General features: G+C 41.9%; 3 protein-coding genes across 3 annotated transcripts; 2 read left to right on the forward strand and 1 right to left on the reverse strand.

Annotated features, from left to right (window-relative positions):
* Positions 1-1,293: 1,293 nt before the first annotated feature.
* Positions 1,294-7,321, forward strand: PRELID3B (PRELI domain containing 3B). Its single transcript, XM_065645895.1, is given in 7 exon segments — positions 1,294-1,475; positions 2,235-2,403; positions 2,763-2,852; positions 3,453-3,523; positions 4,353-4,455; positions 5,142-5,208; positions 5,211-7,321. Coding segments are annotated over 7 exon segments (720 nt in total). The 5' UTR covers positions 1,294-1,443; the 3' UTR covers positions 5,399-7,321.
* An 8,017-nt stretch (positions 7,322-15,338) lies between these two features.
* ATP5F1E (ATP synthase F1 subunit epsilon) lies at positions 15,339-16,481 on the forward strand. Its single transcript, XM_065645782.1, has 3 exons — positions 15,339-15,441; positions 15,638-15,764; positions 16,337-16,481. The coding sequence occupies exons 1-2, from the start codon at positions 15,410-15,412 to the stop codon at positions 15,759-15,761; spliced, it is 156 nt and encodes a 51-aa protein (XP_065501854.1). The 5' UTR covers positions 15,339-15,409; the 3' UTR covers positions 15,762-15,764; positions 16,337-16,481.
* Positions 16,482-17,287: 806 nt separating this feature from the next.
* On the reverse strand, positions 17,288-21,568 carry TUBB1 (tubulin beta 1 class VI). The gene is made up of 4 exons (XM_065645512.1): positions 21,425-21,568; positions 19,706-19,814; positions 19,408-19,518; positions 17,288-19,274 (listed from the first exon to the last, which is right to left on the reverse strand). The coding sequence occupies exons 1-4, from the start codon at positions 21,479-21,481 to the stop codon at positions 18,202-18,204; spliced, it is 1,350 nt and encodes a 449-aa protein (XP_065501584.1). The 5' UTR covers positions 21,482-21,568; the 3' UTR covers positions 17,288-18,201.
* Positions 21,569-22,648: the final 1,080 nt, after the last annotated feature.

The raw sequence follows: 22,648 nt of genomic DNA on the forward strand, positions 1-22,648 counted from the left end.
CATGCTGGAACAATCTGTTTTATAAGGTGCTTCTTAACATGGGAAATAGTAATGAGGCTGTTTTGTAACCGTTGGTTATAAAATAACTTCCAGGCAGTGTACTTACAAAACAAGTTGGCTAAGGACACCGGTAAGCTGGCTGGGGTGGGGCATTGGTATGACTGCTCACGCGTCGGTTAGATAACATCTCTACGTGTCCTCTCTTTCAGTCCAACACGCGGCCCTGTTACACCAGGGACACTCGGAGAATCTCTGTGCCCTCTGGTGACCGGCAACCCCGTCACGGCACACCCCCAAAACAGTGCATGGGGGAGGTGGGTCCTGGTACCCTCTGCCAGCTGTAACATCGCCCCATTGCACCCAGGGCAGCAACAGCGGGGCTCCTGAGGGTCTGAGCTAGTACAAAATGCAGATTCATTCCAGCTTCAACTGATGAAGCCTTGCAAAAGCTGACCAGTTCCATTCATGAAATGAGCGTCTCGTAACAGACTCGCTTAACTTGAAACGTTTTCAAACGTAACTAAAAGTCAGTTCTTAGTTGAGGGAAGCTACCCAGCTGCCTCAGCTCACTGGGGCAGGGGAAGAACTCAAGAAACTGGAGTGGAGCATCTCCCGTGTGAGGAAAGGCTGAGGGAGCTGGGGCTCTGGAGCTGGAGAAGACTGAGGGGTGACCTCATTCATGGGGATCAATATGGAAAGGGTGGGTGTCAGGAGGATGGAGCCAGGCTCTTCTGGGTGACAACCAGTGACAGGACAAGGGGCAATGGGTGCAAACTGGAACACAGGAGGCTCCACTTAAATTTGAGAGGAAACTTCTTCCTGGTGAGGGTGCCAGAGCCTGGCCCAGGCTGCCCAGGGAGGTTGTGGAGTCTCCTTCTCTGCAGACATTCCAACCCGCCTGGACACCTTCTGTGTAACCTCATCTAGGTGTTCCTGCTCCGGCGGGGGATTGCACTGGAGGAGCTTTCGAGGTCCCTTCCAACCCCTGACATCCTGTGATTCTATGATTCTGTGAAAACCAAGGAGAAACATTAGAAAAGCTGTGGCCTTAACATCACTTGGAACGCCAGAGACCAGAACAAGCCGGGCGACACCGACCCGGGCGGCCCGGCGCGAGCAGCCCGGCACGCATGCGCAGTGGGCGCTGCCGGGCACCAGGCAGGCACGTGACACACCCCGACGCTCGAGCACAGCGGCCCAGAGGCCTCTGCGTGACTTTCACGTGATACGTGACACCTGACGTCACCGCGAGGCCGCGCGGCGATTGGCGGCCAGCGCTGCGCACGGCACGGTGGCGGTTCGCTCCGCGCTGCGCAGGCGCAGCGGCTGCCGGCGGCAGTGCCGGGCCCGCGGGTGCCGCAGCGGTGTGGGAGCGGAGAGCGGGGTGGCGGCGGCTCCCCTGCCCCTGCCCCTGCCCCTGCCCCGTCCGTGCCCGCCGCCGCCATGAAGATCTGGACCTCGGAGCACGTTTTCGAGTAAGTGCATCACGGGGGCGGGGAGAGGGACGAAGCAGGGCTGGCCTTGGGGAGGGCGGCCGCCCCTGCGGTGGGCGGAGGGTTGAGGGGGCTTCTCCGCCCCTGGGCTGCGTGCCCCGGGCCGGCTCGGCGCCGCAGCCCAGCCGCCGCTCGCTCGTGTCCGTTGACCTTCCCCCTGCGCGTCCTTGCCGCCCCGGGGTCACGCTGCTGGGACGCGGGCGCCGCCGCTGCCAGCGGGGCGGGGGATTCCGCCAGCTGAGGGGACGCGGCCGCTGGCCCGTGGAAGCCGCTTAAAGCCCAAGCGGGACGCGCACCTGTGAGCGGGATCCAGCCGCGGTGTCCGCCCCGCTGAGGGTCGGCTTTACGCTGTCCTCCCTTTTTGGGTGTAGCACTGACCAAAGCAGCGTGAGTCGCTTCATGTGGTTGGGGCTCAAGTTATCTGAAACTCCTCTGGTGAAAAGTGATCCAAAGGAAACGTTTGTTAGAGAAAGGTAACAACCTAATTATTATTACTGAAACCTGAAAAAAATTGCAGTCACAGGGCAAATGTTCTTATCTAATTATAAGCCAAAAGGTAATAGAACTCTGGAGTCATGATTAGTCAGGACACACCCAGCTTGCATGTACCACTGTCCAATTCATGAAATAAATGTTTTCTTCTAGAGAAAGACAGTTGTGGGACTGATGTGTTCAGTTTTAACAGAGTTCCTATTAAAAACCAAAGGTGTACAACTTTGTGTCTGGATTCTGTTCTGGCAGCCACCCCTGGGAAACGGTGACGACGGCAGCCATGCAGAAATACCCAAACCCCATGAACCCCAGCGTGGTGGGAGTCGATGTCTTGGCCAGACACGTGGACCCCAGTGGGAAGCTGCACAGCCACAGGCTGCTCAGCACCGAGTGGGGAATACCCTCCATCGTCAAATCCGTGCGTATTGTGTCACAGCGCTCGAAGGGATGCTGGAGGGAGGGGCAACTCATGAACCAAGTGTTGTAATAGAAGTGTATAATTTCATAACTTTGATGGCTTACAAATAGAAGCATTTATGTCTTGGGAAAGCTCAACAACAGCACATACAGTGATTTCCTGATAGCCAGAAACTGCCCAGCTCTTAGACTGCTTCCATCTTGAAAATGAGATCGACCTCAACTGAGTAGTTTTATTTTAAGCTAAACCCTAATTCTGTTGTCTCGGTGTCTGTTCAATACAATAACCCCTACTTATGCAGTAAAAAAGTTGCAGTTGGCTAGCGCAATTAATCCTGTATATGTTTGACATTCTTCTAGATCATTGGCACGTGCAGAACAAAGACGTATGTTCAGGAGCACTCTGTTGTTGACCCAGTGAAAAAAACAATGGAGCTTAGATCCAGTAATGTAAGTAGTTGTGTCTGTGTGATTGAAATAAATTACAGATTATAATAATGCCTTGTAAATTTGAAAAGGGAAATCATCTTGAAAATGACTTGAAAATTGCATTAGAACAAAGAAGTTAAAGGTTTAAGTAATGTGTTTATAGTTGCCCAGTTCCATTTTTCAGAAAGGAACTACTTGATTTTTTGGAACTTGTCAGCACCAAAGCATCTGAACAAACTGATGAGCAGGACAGGAGTAGTTTTGAGGGCAGGGGGTGGCATGTTAAGAAGAAATTTTTACAAGCCATTTGGTGTACACCGTCACCGTTTCCTAATCATGTAACGTTTTGCTCTTTGTCCTACTCCATCTGTCTGATCCCACTGTTGAAATGTTCTTACAAATGTGGTAATGTATATTGGTAAATGATTCAAAAACTTAAAGAGAACTAGATCAGCACATGCTGAACTTGGAGATTTCTCTATCTTGTTCTACAACCCTAATACTTGCAAGAAAACTATAATGTTTAAATCAGATAAAAACATTAGTTTTGAATCTGCAGTTTTATTTACTACATTCTTTTCATATCTTTACCAAGGGGTAATCTTATCTTGTATTCTACAGATTTCATTTACAAACCTAGTGTCAGTAGATGAGAGGCTTGTCTATAAACCACACCCTCACGAACCAGACAAGTAAGTACCTGTTTGTTCTGAGATTGCCTTGAAGTAGGACAGGCTTTGAAAATTTCCATGGTTTCCCTTGAACAGAAGATGAGGTTTACATCACCGCTGTTATGGTGACTTGTCTAAAAAATATTTAAATGGACTGTCATTTTCTCTAGTGACATTGTGTTTGCAGAGTACTACTGGGAAACAGTGTCACGCTATGCTGGAGTCCAGTTCAGATCACCTTTTGGGGAGCTGACCCGTAACTGCGTCTGTGTATGTCTTCAGTTATCAGCCTGAGCACAGAACCTGCACTAAAAGGCACATGAATCTGCCTTTAGTCTATAATTTTGGAGGCTTAGGTTTTGCTGTTTGTTTGCGTTTTGGTTGGTTGGTTTTTTTAGACAAGTTTAGAGCTTACTGAGTCTATACTGCTGGAACTAATTCTGAAGGATCTTTCTAGAGATTCCAACACAAGAGGTTGTTTCTCTCATGAAAGTCACAAATGTTAAATCCCTGTTGTTGAAGGTGATGTCTTAATACTGTTTTCCCAGTATACCTTCATTCCACACCTGCTGTTTCTGCTTTTAACTTCCTGCTGCTAAAGATGGAAATAGTTGAGTGCCACAAAGGGACACTTTGACTTAATGGGGATTCTTGGGTTTTATTTTATGAGTAGAGGCATAAAGCAGTTCAGCACTGTGCAAGTGGATTGTGTTTATGGGGCAGGAAGGTCAGTGTTTGTATAGCAAAGCTGATGAGGGAATGTACTTCTTGGAGAGGAATAAGTTTCTTTCAGCAATACATTCTTTTTTAAACTACTCAGAATAATTCAGCTTCCTGCTCTCTGTTTCAGAACCATTTTGACACAAGAAGCAATAATATCTGTAAAAGGTGTCAGTCTCAGCAGTTACCTAGAAGGGCTAATGGCAAACACAATTTCTTCCAATGCTAATAAAGTAAGTACGATCCTTGTGTAAAATGTATGACCACTGGCTAAATGACAAAGAGACTAAAAATCTCTCTTAGTTTTTGGCTTTGTCAGCAATGTTAAGAAGGGTTCACGTAGTTCTGCTTTTACTGGACAGACTGAATGCTCAGTTTGCTGGACTTCCTCTTTTTTTTTCCTTTTGTGAATGGAGATAATAAATTATTGTTGGCAAAGTCTCTGAATCTTCACTGGGAAAAACATCTCCACTCACTTAACAGTCTGGCACTGTCATTCTTTTGCTGCCTTCTTGATGCTATCTGTTAGTTTTTGCTGTTGAAAAACAATACACATCCAGACAGATCAGAAATAGTTATGTGGTAGTAATGAAGTGGTGTTTTAGTTGAGGGTCTGTCCTCTGGAAATCCAAAGATGTCTTCAGTTCAGCTTCAAGAATGGTAAGACAATCTGGATAAGAAGTCTTTCGCGGTTCATGATGAGGGAGAGCACTGCTGACATAAGGAATTTTTTCATGAAACGTAAGGCAGGTATGTTCTTGCAGTACTCTGGTTATTGAAGTAAAAAGTATCACAGAGGCATGTATTTCTGTACTTTTTCTTTTTTCAGCTATTGTGTCTTTAGTCATTTTCAGTAAGACAGGGTTTAAACTATTATTTACTAAGATGTATACACTGATAAACTTTTCTTTAACTGTAGGGCCGTGAAGCATTGGAATGGGTAATTAATAGACTGAATGCTGAAATTGAAGAGTTCACAGCTTCAGCAAGAGGAACCATGAGGAATTCAATGGCAGCAGCAGCATTTGTAGAGAAATGATAGTAAATAAACCTGTGCTACTAATGAGGTTTAACAATCTGAAGCTTCACTCCAAACCTAAGTACATGTGTCCTTTGTTATTTAAAGGCATACCTGTATATTCGGCATGTTTCAAATTTAATTTGGAGAAAAGCTGAATTCTTACTAATGAGGCTGATGCACACAGCCTAGTTAATATATTGGTTCAGCTGGACAGAATTTTGGTTACAGATGAAGAAATAATTTTCAAATATAGTTCCTGTATTTACATGAACACTAACTTATGTTTTCGGATATAAAGTAGCCTCATTTAGCAAAGAGGCTGCATATGGTGGAGGAGACTGGCATGTTAGGTTAACTTGTATGGAATTTTTATTCTTGTGTGACTTCTGGACTACCTCTTTTGGGACCAAGCCCAAAATTAAACAGAATGGTTTGTTCCAGCGTTGGTTTTGTTTGTTAATTCTTGATAGTTACGTGATACAACTTGGTTTAATAGAAAGTTTCTTACTTGATGCTTGAAATACAAAAGAATGTACAAAATATTTTTTTATAAGCTTTTTAAATTGTTTAACTGGTTGAGCTAACATGGTACTTAAATTGTTTTTCAGTCAGTATAGGTAAAACATACCAAGTGTCTCTTATCTACTAAGACGTAAATTCTGTTCCTAAATGCAACTTTAATGAACTGGGTGTACAGTAACTTAAAATAAATTTTTATCTTAAGCTTCTCTAAGAAGTATCTCCATTTCTAAAAGCCTGTTAAATAAAGGGTACAATAAGCACAGAGCCTTAAAATCTTGCAAGCTGCTAGGGCATCTAAGAATAGCAGGTGTTAATGCCAAAATTTCAAAGAACCACTTAAAGGACTAAGAAAACCTTTGTGAATTTGGCTAAAGAAATACCTAAATATAAGAGGAAGTAATATTAAAGAATGTTACTGATATACTGATTAACTTCATCATGCTCCAAAAATAACCTGTTACGTCAACTGAATATTGTTTTGTCCTTTAATTTCAATGTTGTTTTAAGTTCCAGAAGTTCCTTTACCTTTTGAACTAATTTGCTTACAATACAAGGCACTTTAAATGAAAACCTTGAGAATGAAGAGTTTTCTACGGTTTGTGTTTCTTTCTTGGTACTCGCTGTAGATTCTTGGTACTGTCACCAGTCATTAGCTGTGGGAACTTAAAGGTCAGCGCTCGACATCCTCACGCAGTGTGCGGGTCTGCAGCAGTGCTGTTGACATCAGCAGGGGCTGTCGGTCCATGAGGCTCCTTCAGTGCGAAGGGAAAATGGGAAGACACAGCCCTGAATTAGCCAATGCTTGTATTTTGGTGCCAGAGGCTTTTCCTGGAATTTTGATCCTAAGCTTACTAGTAATTTCAAGGCTCTCCCTCAGCCTGTAAGATCTGTAATGTCACCTGTCCCAGCATATTTTATGTTGCATGCCATTTCTGTAATTTCAGAATTTCCTATTGAAAAGTGTCTGCTATATGGAGAACCAGAGCTTATTTTAAGTGGTAAACACACAGGAACACATTCTTCAGTAAGATTTGTGTAGGGGGTAAAAAACCCAGGTGTTTATATATACATATATAAAATCTAAAAATTTAACTATTCTAAATATTTTTCTAAAAATAAATAGTTTGAGACTGCCTTACTAAATTGAAAGCATTGAGGTTTGCCATGCTTTTATAGATTATTACAACTGAAATAACATTTCAATTTTAAAAGTGTTATGTGAAACTTCTGCAAAACTGTACCATCATTTCTGATAAAAATGCAATGCTTGAAACTCATTTTAAATTATTTAAATGACTGTTTAGCCATTAGCATCACTTGGTATTTTAAAGTCAATTTTTTCTTTTCCTAATTTGTCTGCACTAAGGACCGCATAGTAGGAACTCACCATTTGCCCTTGCACTGCAAAAAAACCTTACTGTTTAATTTTTGCAAGCATTCAACAACTTCTTGAAAGATCATTATCTTCTTCTATTTTATTTATACACCTGCATTGTCACACTGTCAGAGAGTATGGCTTTCTGTATGTGATGCTTGTTAAATAAAATTTTATTGGAGTTCTGGCTAGTTCCTGAAACTTTCTGATCTATTTAGTTTTTATAGCGATTAGGTGAGTAATCTAAAATTAGGAGGGTGAAGGTGAAGAAACTCTCTTATATCCTAAAATGCACATTTACAGCTGCTGTGGTCTTTTTTGCTTCATTAGTAACTCTGCTTTTCTGCAAATCCAACACGTTAACTAGCAACCATATTTCAGTTTGTTAGATCCTGTGGGAAGACTTTAAATCTACTTGGATTGAGATGTGTGCTACAATTTAAGGAACGGGTCTACGCTCATGGATTCTAGTGCTAACTATTAGAGCAGAAGAGGACAAAACGTTTGGGTCCGCACAGTCACATAACAGCTTGTCTGTTTACCCCCACTTCTCACAATAGGAGACTGCACCTAAAGCAGCTTTTCTTGATGGGGAGTAGGGGACTGTGTGCAGCAATTGCAACATTATGTGCAACATCACAGAAGGAAGCAGATACCTGCCCTGTGCTCAGTATGCGTATGTGTTCAGATGGCTTCTTCACTAGACCCTTCAGCAAGTCTTGCGTTCCCAGTGGATCAGCTTCACAGTGTGCTGCAGGGCTGTGTCACGGCTGGCAATGCTCCCATGAACGTAGCATGCTATGGATGAATGCACTGATAGTGCAGTGAGTGTGACCTGAGGTAGTACAGAGAAGCTGTGGGTTCTGGTGGGTAGAAGGAATGGAGGAGGTGGGTAAGAGAAAGGGACTAAACTAAAGGACCAGGAAAAAAAGGGGGGGGGGGATGGAAACCACACCACACAAAACCAAAAATGTGGGGAAGGGCCAGGGGAGCAGACGGGGCAGAGGTGGGGGAATGTGATGTGAACAAATGGGTGGCTATTACTCTCATGTTCTGCAAAGTACTGCTTTTGACAATCTGAAATGATGAAAGACGCGCCCATGGAAGAAAGCAAAATCCTAAATTTACTGAGACACTGAAATGACTTGTGTCTATATGAACAGTAAAATAATACCACTTTCTTTAGTCAGCAATAGAAATGAGGTACTTTTTAAAAAGCTTAATTTACCTGAGAAGTATTTAGTTTTGCTGACAATGGGTGTCAGCACCTGTTCCATCATATAGCGGTTAACTATAAATGTAAACCAGTTTGTTTTGGAAAAAAATGGAAAAAACTTTTAACCACTATTTCCTACAATGTTGCTGATCTGTCTATTGTGGTTTATTTTTGCAGTTAAACTGTACAGTCTAGCGTATCTCCAATAAATGTCATGTACAGTAAAACTAAGCACCCGGTGTCTAGTAACTGCAACCGTTCAAAGCCCTCTAGCATTGACAGATAGTCAGTTCAAAGGAAAGATCAGCATCCTGTTGAGGTTCACATTTATAGAGGAACTGAAGAGTGCTGATAAAGAGCTTGTATGAAAACACTGAGTCATTTTAGAATCCGTCTATTTCTCAAGGTGAAGGTTGTTCTTTCACTTGCACAGGACCTGTTCATTTATTTCTCAAATAATTCGATAGCTGTGCTTTATATGTTGCCACATATACTGAATTATTCTAAAGGTGAGGTTACATGTTATTAATACAACAAAGCTGAACTAATTGCTTACCTTCAGTGAAAGGAAATGGTCCTGTGTCTGCCTGCCTACCTTCTTGTTCCTGGCTGTGCTGTCCTACTTCTTCCCTTGCCCTGGAGACAGTGGTCTTCACACCCTTTGTTGAGCCGAAAATACATGAACATGAGAAGTGATATAATCTTTACGCAGCCAGCGGCAAGGTGAGACACGCTGAAAGAGGAGAAATGGAGGATCTCCTGATCTATAGGAAACCATTGGGTGGGCTGACATTATATTGTTTCTCCAATAATTTCATATTGCACCTACTAGAAAGAGTCTTTGATGCTGTAAACACGGTATGTTATTATAAGAGAAAAAAATGGCAGTTTTGTAAAACAGTGACATTGTTAAGTTAAAAACTTCATCTTTCTTCTCAGATACACATATCACAAGAAGTCCAGCACATGATGGCTTTTTTACATTTTTCTCCAGAAAGGTTTGTGACAGTCCTTTAATCAAAAAGTTTAAAAACAATGAACTAAAAGAAGTATCAGCTAGATAACATATATATTATATAATGTGTATTATTATAACTATTACTATACATGACGTATATATTCTATATTATAGGTAATGTATATTATGTATAATCTGTATTATATATAATAAATATTATCTAGCTGAACATGTCAGCCAGAATAGAATAAAATGAACATGTAGTAAACGTTTTCCTAATAATGTACGTAATCCTTTTTACACCACATTAAATGAAACTATTGCCCCTGCTGTAAACTTCGATATTCCCAAAGCCTGTTCAGCTTTGTAGAGACTCTGGTAAGAAATCTGTTTTATAATATGGCAGGTAGCATCATTTGAGTGAGTTCTTGTTAACAGGTTTTCTGGGGACTATGTTGATACTATTTACCTGTGAGATAACTGCTTTGGTTTATCTAGATTTAAACTCATTTACATATAGCAGTTGCCGCAAAATCTAATAGGTATGTTGTGCAATTTGGAGTAAGGAAGTATGTATCAGAACCCATATTTGGAATTTATTTATAATTTATAGCTGTGTCATATTCTGAATGATCTAGCTGAAGTACTAGAAACACTTAACCTTCTTAGCCTGATACTCTGTATGGTTTTATTTTCTCTATTTATAATTGCCAGTTTTGAGGGACATTCAGCAAGCTATGCAATTTCCCTGCTTTTTCTCTGAAAGAACAGGTAGAACAAATGGAAGCAAGGCGCTACTGTACAGATGATGTTATTTCCCCACCTGCAAAGTGAGATGCAATAATGGCCCTTATTCACCTAGGATGCCAAGTCTCCTTTGTCTTTCAAAGAAGCGTAAGCATCTACAAGACTTCAAAATGTCTGAAAATGGTCTCCAGACATTTAAGTCACCTAGGTGTTTTTAAAATTTTTATTCAATATTATCAACTGTAGAGAGAATGTTTTGCATTATCAAACTATTTAATCATAACAACATTTTAAAAGTAAAATAGCTAACAAAAGTTATTAAATACTTTAACGTAGGAAGTAACCCATAAGATTCTTAAAACTTGTGTGTACCTGAGTTCTGCTCTGCAGATCTTGGGTCCCTCCAGAGAATCTTTATGCCTGGTTTTGTACAGTGGACAGCTGAGAACTTGGATGACATTGCACATTTTTTTTTCACTTTGAATCCAGGTGTCCAAAAGTGAAAAACTAACATCTTCATCTGCTTCATCAACTAACCTTCCAAATGTTGTCCTGTAATAGGAAACACCATAGAACTGCAACTTTAAGATGAGAGCTGATTTCGGAGAAGGTTTTCTGCTGGTGCTCTGTGCGGAGTGCTGTACGTAGCCAAGAGGAGATTTACTAGGAGATGACCTGTATTGTCATCAGCATGGCATGATTTCCAGTAGCTGTGGAACAGATTAGGGTCACCAGCAGAGAGAACAGCAGAGCTTTACCAGCACAGCCTAGCATGGCTTACACAGGCAGAGAAAGGAGATAAATCCACAGCTATCAAAGGTAGGAAGCATTCTTACTGACCTGTACTTTTTATACAATAGTGACCATAATTCTGTGTTTCTTTACAGTGTTATTTCATAGTGCAATAACTTTGCCATTTTAAATTAAGGCAGAAGGAACACAGTGAAGAGATTATGGAACTTCTGTTGGAAATCACATTGATCCTGGCTTTTTATTATATTGTAATTTGCCTTTTGTATTATTCTCCCCTGTACAATACACTTGAGAAACTTTTAAAATTAAAATCAGTCACAAAATGATAGTGTTGTAAGACAGCATGTGGGGGTTTTTTAAGGAGTTAGTTATTTTCTTTATGAAGAAAGGGCAGTAAGCAAACTTGTAATTTCATCACAAATTATGCATGTTAAGAAAAATTATTTTGTTTTGCCTTGTACTCTTGATAGAATTACAACCATGTTGCATGAGCTCTAAACTTACAGATGCATTATGAAAACATATTAAGTGTATTCAAGAACTATTTTGGGTCTCATCATTGGTATATAAGCATCTCTTTTTTTTAGTTTGGTAATTTTTGTGTTGTGCTAAATCCCCACAACTTTAATGTTTGGATAGTAAGATATCATTCCTGTCAACTTCAGTCCGTGTTCAGCAGACACCTGCTTCAGCCAAGAGGTGACCTCGGTGGGAGTTCCGCCCATGGTGATTATGTTAAATCCATTATATACGCATCTGGACATCAGTTGTGTAATAACATGGGCAAAGCTTGGGTGTATTCACCTGAAAAGCTGCGGCCTCCTGTATGTGTATAGCTTTTCCTCTCTTGGTCCATAAAATATTTTTGTGATGACTCTCTGAAAAACTTCTGTGCATTCCTGTGTCTGGAAAGACAACAGCAGGTTTCAAGTACTCTGTTTTGCAGCACAGTCTTGAGATGAGCGAAGGCAGCTGTAGATCAGCCTCTTGATCTACTCATACTATAATTAGATGCACCTTTATGAACTGAAATATAACCTGTTCTGTTCTCTTTTTAATTAGATGTCTGCCTTTGATTATTTTTATTCAACAATTCAAACTAACCACAAATAAAAATTACTGTTATTACAGTACAGCTTTTATGTCCAGAGGTACAAAATAAAAGTAATAAAAGAAGACCTCTTTTTATCTGAAAAACAAGTAGAACTGATGTTGCTGAAATGTGTATTTCTTAGTCACAGAATCAGTTTTGCATACTGCTAGCTTTCAAAAATCCTGCACACGCTGCAGAGAAAAATACTGTTTTCTTTGCCATTTTTGTTAGCATCATCAGGAAGATGCATTTTTAGTTAGGTGTTATGAATCAAAAGGAACTAATCCCTCACACCTTTATAGTCAGAGGCCCAATTTGACTTGTTGCCATTTACAACTGCATTTTTTTCTCTCTCCATAACCAGTAAGCAGCCCAGTATCTGAATATCCTATGGTATCTGGAAAAGAAGAGCGAAACCATTTTAATATCTATTCTATTTCATAACTATTATTTTATTCCAGACCTTCAGGACAGGGAGATGGCATTTGACAGGAGGGTATTCTTTGTCAGGCTATCACAGATGCTAAAATCTGGTTGAACAAGGAGAGACATGCCAGGACAGAAGAATGTCTGATCCTGTACATATTATTCTGTGCTTGGACTTCTGTACTGGTCCTCTGTGAAGGAAAATATTCCAAATAAGTCTGTGAGCTCTTACTACTAGAGTTTTTCTGCATCAAAAGAGAAACGGCTAAGAGACATAAAGATTAAAACTGCATGGTTAGTTATTTTGAAAAGTAATATTATTTGGGTTCATTATGTCTTTTTGTTTTCTTTTGGCATGTTATTAGAGATCTTTAGTTTAAAATACTTCTGATTTAACACCAGTCATGTTGTGGATTTACTTGGCTTTTCAGTGTCATCTCTTCAGTCTGCCTGGACCTACCCGGTCTCACTTTTTTGGCCTCCCTGGACCCCTCCAGTGTCAAGACTTCAGCCTCCTTGGAACTCTTTAAAATCCCCTTTTCAGATTCTTTGGATTTATCCAGTCTGAGCTCTTCATCCTCTGTGGACTTCTCCAGTCTCACTTCTTCATCTTCTCTGGACCTTTCAAGTCTCTCATCTTCAGCCTCTTCGGACTTCTCCAGTAGCTCCTCTTCAATCTCCTTAGAGCTCTCCAGTCTCACCTCTTCAGATTCCTGGGAGCGCTCCAGTTTCTCCTCTTCAATTTCACTGGACTTATCAAGTCTCACTTCATCAGGCTCTCTGGATCTCTCTGGCGACAGTTCTTCAATCTCCTTAGACCTCTCAAGTCTCACCTCTATACCCTCCCTGGATTTCTCCAGTCCTACTTCTTCACCCTCCCTCGACCTCTCCAGTCTCACTTCTTCAGCCTCCCTCGATGTTTCCAGTCACAGCTCCTCAGCTTCCTTGGACATTTCCTGTGCAATCCCTCCATCCTCACCAGGTGCCTCAGAGCATACTTCCTCAACCTCTTCGGAATCACTAGATCTCACCGACTTTAACTATTTCATATTTCAGGGCTCCTCTGAATTATCATCGACCTCTGAGGATGCTTCTAATCTCATCTCTACGCCCTTTCTGGATGTCTCCCATCTCACCTTTCAAGATGCTTCTTCCCTCACTTCCTCAGTTTCTTTGGACATTTCTAATCTCACGTCTTTAGCTCGCCCTGACCTGTCCACTCTCACATTTCTGGATGTTGCTAATCACACCGCTTCAGCTTCTCTTGATCTCAGCATCTAACTGTCTTAACATATCCCTTCTCTCTGCAACCTGTCTCTAAGCTTTCCTCTTTTATGTGCTCTAAGTTCTGTCCCCGGAAGTTCTTACCCGAGGAAAGTTCAGGGCTTTACAAATACATCCTGGCATCTAAATAGAACTGGGCATGAAAACAGGTCATACAAATCTATAATGGTGCCTTGTTTACAGCTACATAAACATCAATATATATTCTGGAACTTTTGTAGCGCACAATTTCTGTCACTAATCTAATTCCCATTCTGTCTCAGCATGGTCCCTCTCGCAAAGGTTTACCTTTTTTAATTCAGGCTGAATTTTTATCTTTCAAGATCAACAAATAGTAAACAGAGCAAAATGTGCAAATAATTGCATCCAAGTTGTGTATCTCAAATAATGATTTAAATCTGAGTGCATTGCACTGAGTTGCAGGCAGAGGCATTTCACATGGAGGTACAGAGAGACATGGTGGGAGATGAAAACTCAGGGAAAAAAGAGCAGGTGAGAGGCAGAGGGCAGGGAGACAAACCAGAGATGGTGTGCGGCAGGAACAGAGGGACATGAAGCTGCAAGAAAGACATCCAACCCTGCTAGCATTATTTTTGCTGCCAAGCCATATTAGTGGCCTGGGCTTCCCATGAGGCTTAAAATAATCTTATTGATAATTATTCTATCTATCAAACTGTCAGGTGTTACCATTAAAACAGCATCTGTTTATAAAATCCCCTTTATGAATACATGTAAGTAGTGCAGTTACGTGTGTTGCGTCAAATACATTGCATAGGTAGCAGAGAGGGGTTCCTTATGTATTTGGTGCTTTCTTGTATCTTTTTGTTATCATTGTTGTAGTTGGGTTTAGAAAACAAGTGTGTCTTGTTTCAATATCGTATTACCGGCACCCCTTCTGTGTTAAAAACGTTGACTGTCATAACAATTATTTTTAAATTATTTTTTATAAGTTGGAAAGTTTTGTTCCAATATGCCATGTCTGTTTCAAAATTAGGATAAAGATAGCTCACACAATAAATAAGCAATTAAAACTCCAAATTGAAGAGTCTGTGTTATAAAAATCCTTGGCTCCACATTCTTGTAAACCATTTTCTTCTTTACAGTCATAAGTAGAAAAAATAAGAACTAATGGCAGAGAGGGGTAATAACAACTGCTTTCTCTGGAAAAAAACATACTTTTAACCATTTACTTGGATTCCTAGATTACAGTAGTACCACTAAGGAATGAGTTAATATGTAACTAATGTAAGAGCTATATTGCTAGCCATTAGCCTCATAGAAGACTCAGACTTTAATTTCTGTCCTTTAGTTAATTACCGTGTAGTGTGTTTCTAGCAAATTACCGGCTGTGACTCACGGAAGACACAGACACGCTTTTTTGGACCCCCGGGGCAGGTCCCAGCTGGTCACACCTGAATCCTTCCCGAACACGGAGGGCCCCAAATCTTTCCGAGGCAGTTTCTACCGGGAGGAACAGGGAGAACCATGGCGGTGGAACGCGGTGCATCACGCACGCGCCGGCCATGCCCGGACCGGAGGAGAAGGCGCGGGACGCAGCTTTCCCCAGGGAGTCGCGTGCCACATCCAGCCCTCTGATTGGTCGCTGTCCGAGGAGAGCGCTTGTGACAGGAGGAGAACCTGGGTAGTTGCCATTGGTGAGCTTCCCTGAGGTAATTCAGATTCTGATTGGTGGAGGGGATCATTCCTGCTCGTTGATTGGCTAGTAGGCAGCCTTGCGGTCTTTCCCCTTCCGCTGGGCGCTGACCTTGCCGGGAGCGGAGCAGCCGCAGCCATGGTCGCGTACTGGCGGCAGGCCGGGCTCAGGTACCCGCCGACCAGGCCCCTCTCACCACTTCCTTCCAGTCGCTGTGGCGGCCGGAGGCGGGGGCGTCCTGGGCGGGGAGCGGGGCTGGCGGGGTCACAGCGGTGCGTCGGGGGGGGGGGGAGGTGGTGGAGAAGCTTCCGGGGTGGGTTCGGTTCTCACCATCGTTCTCTCCGCGCTTTTCTGCCCTGTCCGTAGTTACATCCGCTACTCCCAGATCTGCGCCCAGGTTGTGAGGGCAGCAATGAAGCCTCAGTACAAAGCAGAGGCAGAGAGGGCGGCGATGGCCACCGTCAAGACTGTGAAACCCAAAAAGGAATAAAACGTAAGTAAACCGAACGGGCTGGGGTGCCTTATTGTAGCTTTTTATATGAGCAGCGTTGTTATCCCAGTGTTGAGGACAGGCTGTAAGTGCTGGGCTCATTTCTGCTCCGTGTAGAAAACCAGCTCTGAGCTGCGTGTGTGACACTGGAACTGATCTCTGGTTTTGTGCAAATGTGTCTCTGCATCCTGATTATGTGTGGGACAGGAAAAGGCTTAATTTCATTAGTTGTCTCCATCAAGCCCTGCTTTGAACAATTTAGACTTTCGTTAAAGTTGTTATGGACTTATGCAAAACAGCGGAGTTTCTGTACTGATGTTCAAAGTTTTTCTGACTCTTACTTTACTGTTCCCCTAATCAGCAGACTTATTTGTATGAGGGTTATCTCCTGTCTGTGAAAGATAATTGCTACTTGTACCTTTATTTGTGACATTCCATATACCACAAGTAGCTGAAATCTCTTCGAAGTAGAACAGTTTCTATTCCTGATGTGAGATTAAATGTTATTACCTTTTGTTTGAAGCTACCTTGTAGTATTCTTGGATCAAATAACTTGTATTTTAAATCTCTCAAAGGAACTGATCTACGGTGAATGCTCCTAACAGCAAACGGCAAAGCTGTAGGCAAGCTCAAGACTCTGCAATGTAATGTCATCACATTAACTTTAAAACTTGCCCCTCTGTGTAAACCAGCATGCAAATAAATGTAATCTCTGTGAAATGAATGTGTGGAAAGTGGTGTTCCTCTTGAAACAAAGTACTCTGTTTTGCAGATATATTTCTTTGACTTGTGTTAAAATAGAAGACTTTTTATCACAGTCTAGCATGTTTATTTTTAAGGCAGATCTTTTGTTGGATTTCATGCTGATTTTTCAGGTGCATCAATGAGCAAGAGACTTAAACGTTCTTTCAAACTTTTCTGCGTACTTCATTTTGATGATTAATGATTATGTTGGAGAAAAGCGGGGTTTTTTTTCCACTGAAACCTATGTCATCAGAAAATATAGGCATATAATTGTGATAATTAAAAATACCTCTGTCAGTTTTCTCTATTGGAAGTGCTATGCTGTTGGTTTTATAATTCTTGTGATCATGGTGTTCATCTTCCATTTGTGCTTAGGACAAAACTAACTTGGTGAAAATCAATTCGATGAGGCTTAGGGTTATGACAGAACTGGCTGCAGGATATTTCTCCAGGGATGGGCTGCACGGGATCTAATCTCCCTAAGCAGTGAAGTGGGAGTTGGACCCTGGTGTCCTGTACGAGGTGGAGAAGGAGGCACAGAAGTCCCTGGACTCTGATCACACAGCTGTTGAGTGTCCTTGTTATTGCTCTGTCACTTCACTGGGAAGGTAAGGGACACGCACTCACTGGGGAACAGTATAATAAACACTCTGTTCTCAGAGTGTAATAAAACAAGCTCAATTTTTTTCACGTCATTTAAAGTTAGTCCTCATAACTATGATTTTTGTCTATCAAACATTCCAAGTATTGAAGTATTCTATAAAATGGTATATAATTTTTATTTTAAATAATATTACAAATACAATCTCACGTAGATGGCTGTGAATGGTGAGAAACTCTTTTCCTTAAGATATGTTTTTGATTTAGTGATTGCTCTTGAACTTAGGTAGATCTAACTGGCTGCAAACTATTCCAACCAATTTGCTGTACTGAATGACAGGAAGAAAATTTACAATAGTTAGTACATAGGCGAAAAAAAAAGCACCACACCAAAACTTTTACACAGTGTTCACAACTTTGTATGCTAATATAACTCAAATACAAACAAAACAATGATAGTGAATACAAGCTCTGCAAAAATATAAGCCAGCAGTGTGATAGCACTATTAAAATATTACTTTAAAAAAAAAAGAATATGCATATTCAGTCTTTTGCCCCATGTTCTTTCCCCTCCTGCTGCAACTTCAGGAACTGAACTTGTCTGCAGATCTAGATCAGTTTGTAGAGTGTGCAATAAAATAGGTACAGCTCATGGACAAAACACAGACTGTTTACCAGAGAATAAATAAAATGGGTAAGTTGATAGCATATTTTGCTGTTGCATCTGATCTTGAGATATATATATACACACACACACACACACACACACACACACACACAGGCTGTATATTACATTCAGTGTCTGGTGATAATATTGTAGAAGTGAATACATTTACAAGAAAGGCTGTTATGAGACAACTTGTCTTCACAGTGGCTCTTTTGGGGAGAGATCCAGTGTCAACAGTTTGGGAATGCCTAGCTGCCATTAATTTCAAAAGCATTATATTGTAATATTTGATATATTTTGGCCAGATGCAGAAAAAAAAACAATCTTAAGAAATGTGTTATTTTTCAGTATGCAGATGATGGCTACTGCTTTTTCTTTAGTGAGTGTCAACAGGCTTATTCAGAGAATGTTTTGATATTACTATTGGGTTTACTGTGCTTCCTTTTCTGGGCTGGCTTCCACCTCTACCTCTTCATATTCCTCAACATCTGCAGTGGCATCCTGGTACTGCTGGTACTCGGACACAAGGTCGTTGGTGTTACCTTCTGCTTCAGAAAACTCCATCTCATCCATTCCTTCCCCCGTGTACCAATGGAGGAACGCTTTTCTTCTGAACATCGCTGAGAACTGTTCAGAAACCCTGATGAAGAGCTCCTGGATGGCTGTGTTATTGCCAATAAAGGTAGCTGCCATCTTCAGTCCTCGTGGTGGTATGTCACACACAGCCACTTTGACATTATTAGGGATCCACTCCACAAAGTAGGAGCTATTCTTGGTCTGGACAGACAGCAACTGCTCGTCCACTTCTCTGGTGGACATCCGGCCTCTGAAGATGCATGCCACGGTCAAGTAACGTCCGCGGCGAGGGTCGCAGGCTGCCATCATGTTGCGAGCATCAAACATTTGTTGAGTGAGCTCTGGCACCGAGAGGGCTCTGTACTGCTGGCTGCCTCGAGCTGTCAGCGGAGCGAAGCCTGGCATGAAGAAATGCAGGCGAGGAAAGGGCACCATGTTAACCGCCAGCTTTCGCAGATCTGCGTTCAGCTGGCCAGGAAAACGGAGGGAGGTTGTGACACCACTCATTGTTAGGGACACTAAGTGGTTGAGATCACCATAGGTGGGATTGGTGAGCTTTAAAGTTCTAAAACATATATCGTATAGAGCTTCGTTGTCAATGCAAAAGGTTTCATCTGTATTCTCTATGAGTTGATGGATGGAGAGGATGGCATTATACGGCTCTACGACTGTGTCGGATACTTTGGGTGAAGGCACAACACTGAAAGTGTTCATAATCCTGTCGGGATATTCTTCTCTGATTTTGTTGATGAGGAGCGTGCCCATACCTGAGCCTGTACCACCACCAAGCGAATGGATGAGCTGGAATCCTTGCAGGCAGTCACAGCTCTCACACTCATTCCTCACCACATCCATGACATTTTCAATCAGTTCCGCACCTTCTGTGTAATGGCCCTTAGCCCAGTTGTTTCCAGCACCTGAATTACCTATAAATAGAATTACAGAAAGAACAGCCACAAAGTTAACAAGAGAACTGCTAAAGGCTACAAAGATGGGAGTTAAAAGGCTGTTTTGGGACAGTTGACTCCAGTTAGTTTGCTGACAGCATGCTGTACGTACCGTGGATAAAATTGTCAGGTCGAAAGAGTGGGCCTATTTTGCTCGACCGTACACTGTCCATCGTGCCAGGTTCCAGGTCCACCAAGATAGAACGGGGCACATATTTATGGGCTAGAACAAAAGAAAATGAATGCAAATAATTACTGTTAGAAGTCAAAGAGATAGGCTTATAATCTACTCTGAAAAATCCAACCCCCCCTACACTGGGGATACATCTTTATTTTTAATTACTTATTTTAACCTTCCTGTTGGCTCTGCAGACTGCTCTGCCAACACCCAAACAGCGCTGAGCACTCACAATAAGCCTCGTTGAAGTACACGTTAATTCGCTCGAGCTGCAGTGATGCATCCCCACGGTAGTTTCCAGCGATGTCAATTCCATGCTCATCACTGATGACCTCCCAGAACTGAAAATGGAAAGAGGTTCAATACACTCAAAAAGATTTTTATTTTATTTTATTTTATTTTTTTTATTTTTAGCACAATGTGTTCAGCACCAGCTCTGCTGTGCTCCTGCCTGACTGCACGTACATTGGGAACTGTGCCTGAAGTGGGGGATGTTTCGCGTTTGTGTATTAGATCAGAGCAGGGATCCTCCTCTCCCTACTCCCCAAATAAGCTCAAGGAAAACGTTTAGTAGAGCATTTATGCTGCTTAACTATCACCCATGCACTGATAAGTGGAGGTCTTCAATTTGTTCCCTTTATAGTAAAGGAAAATTGATATTAGTCTAAATAACACGGGTACTAGTTGGTATGAGTTTGTGATCTGTGGATTGGGGAGGGTGGCTTTGAGGCCTCTCATGCACAAATATGACTGTGGCTCAGACAAATTTGTGTGCGAGCAATGCTTTCCACAAACATGTCGGTCCTAAATGTGCTATCTCGACATTCACATGGATGTCTCGTACTGGGGCTCTTATCTAAGCAGCAGCCACAGCAGTGCTAATGTAGACACACCCACCCACTATAATGACCAGCCTATTTTAATTGTAAAGGTCTCCTGGTTTAGCATCCTGTCTCATTTTGAGTGTACAAATACACCATTGCCAACATCTGCATGGTATTTTAGAATGTGTGTGTACTTTTCTACAGGTCTTACTAGACATAAGCTGTTTCCAGATCAATGCCAACAGAAAAAAACATATAAGCCTTTCAACTACCACACTTGCTGCATTCAAGCTGTCTGGGTCTAACATGACATTCCCTGGCCATCCACAGCTTCATGTGGAAAGAAAGGGAAGCAAGGTGAGATTTGTGGGCACAAGAAACAGGAAAAACACAACAGAACAATCCTTGAGCTATCACGTGTCTTCAAAGACCTCCTAGTCCCAAGTTAACGTACTTTTTTGACAACTTCCTACTAATCAATAATTTTAAAAAATGGACTTCACGCAGCAAAAAGCAATTATTTTTTTTTCTCCTAGAACACAAAGTCAGCAACAAGCAACTTTTCTAGGTAACAGCACAGCAGTACTACTACACAACACCACTCCAAATGACATGACTACCTCTTGCAGGAGGGCAGGTAGTCAGGAATCCTTAATTGCACTTTGTGCCACTCATAGAAAAAAATAATTGATCACTGATAGCACAGGTCATTCTGTTGACTAATACAATCCCATTTTAATGATTACAATGTGGCAAAGTTACTGGACTAAAGCACTGGGATCACAACTTTGCATCCCTGGAATTCCTGGCTCCTTCACTTGTCCCAGTATTTTGCAGACTGGATTAGTGTCCCTGGGAATACGAGTCCCAGCAGGAATGCCCTGGAGCACTTACAATCACTGTGCCATAGCTCTTGCAGATGTTTCATTCTTTGACAGTCTTAACTCAAGCTCATCTTATGACTTTCATATCAAAATACTCATATTCACCGCTAACGTGCCACGCATCCTACCACTGAGCTAACAAAGCAATAGTTCCCCCAAAAAGTCCCCATCCGTTAACGATGTTTGACCTGCTGCCACTGACAGCACTTACTGCTAATGACCAACACTGAAAAGAGACCTTACCTTAGCTCCAATTTGGTTCCCGCACTGGCCAATCTGAAGATGCACAATTTCACGCATTTTGTGTAGCTCAGACCTGTTGGTGGCTACAACCCAACACAGGTTTTCTAGTCAGAGTCACCAGAACAAGCCTCTTTCTGCTGCTCTATCAGCTACACCCAGCACAGTCCGTCCCAAGGGGCCTTTTTATACCCGCAGGACTGTCACTCAGCCAGCAAGGGGAGTAGCCAGCTGCCCAGGAGCAATCTTAATTTATTAAGTACATGTGCTTCTGCCACATCATTTAAATTTTAACATCATATGAGTCATCCAGGACAACATTCATAATAAAAGCAATAATGATTTTTCAGCAGTAGCCGCCTATAACCACAACATCCAGCGCACTGGCGGGCAAGCTTACAGTTCACTAATAAGCATCATTCTCAGTATCTAACTGCATGAAGGAAGGAGACAGGATCAGTAACAAAAAAAACCCAACGCTTTGTAAAACACAAATATAGCACTGCACTCTCAGTGATATATATTCCTTAAGCATTTAATAAGAATCCAGGAATTTCAGCCAAGCTAAAATCTGAATCAACTTCTGAGTACTTTGCACAGAGGCTCGCTCTTTCTCTCTCTCTTCCCCTCTCTTCCTTTCTTGCCATTAAGACAGACAGTATTTCTTAGATTTCTTATTTTCTTATATCTGAGGTGTAGTAGTTCAGAACTTCCAGGAAAACGCTAGAGTTGAAAAGCCAGTTCCACTGAAGTTAACTATAATGTCCACTGTGTGAAACACTTCACCACAGTAAAGGAAACGATGCAAGCGCTGAGCAAAACATGACACAGTCGTGTTGGCTGCTGATAAACAGGACTAATATCACTGAGCAACAGAAACCCAGAACGGGCTGTCTTCTGGAAGCTTGTAGTAGTTTTATTACATATCAGGTGACTGTCAGTGCTTTGCAAGTGTTCCTTTTAAGGATAGGAAAAGAAACTATAATTAGGGAAGCACCTTAAATTATTTTCTATAGAAAGATGACAGTGGAAGGACTTGACTCATTGAAAGTAACTGCTTTATGGGTTGTTAGTGATAAGGAATCTCTGAGCTTCCATATTGCTCCAAAAGAAAAATCAGCTTATTCCAGACTTCCCCAGCCCAGATGACTTCCACTTCTTCCTCCAGCCAATGCAGGAACAGAAAACTGCTCCTAACCCAAAGTTTAGCAGCAGAAACGCATCGCA

The sequence above is a fragment of the Caloenas nicobarica genome, chromosome 15 (genome assembly GCF_036013445.1).
Source record: "Caloenas nicobarica isolate bCalNic1 chromosome 15, bCalNic1.hap1, whole genome shotgun sequence".
Classification (NCBI taxonomy): domain Eukaryota; kingdom Metazoa; phylum Chordata; class Aves; order Columbiformes; family Columbidae; genus Caloenas; species Caloenas nicobarica.

Coding starts and splice junctions, on each gene's coding strand:
- TUBB1 (XM_065645512.1), bottom strand. CDS start 21,481: ATGCGTGAAATTGTGCATCTTCAGATTGGCCAGTGCGGGAACCAAATT. Junction 19,815..21,424: donor GGAACCAAATTGGAGCTAAG/GTAAGGTCTCTT, acceptor TTCCATTTTCAG/TTCTGGGAGGTCATCAGTGA. Junction 19,519..19,705: donor GTACTTCAACGAGGCTTATT/GTGAGTGCTCAG, acceptor CTTTTGTTCTAG/CCCATAAATATGTGCCCCGT.
- ATP5F1E (XM_065645782.1), top strand. CDS start 15,410: ATGGTCGCGTACTGGCGGCAGGCCGGGCTCAG. Junction 15,442..15,637: donor TGGCGGCAGGCCGGGCTCAG/GTACCCGCCGAC, acceptor CCCTGTCCGTAG/TTACATCCGCTACTCCCAGA.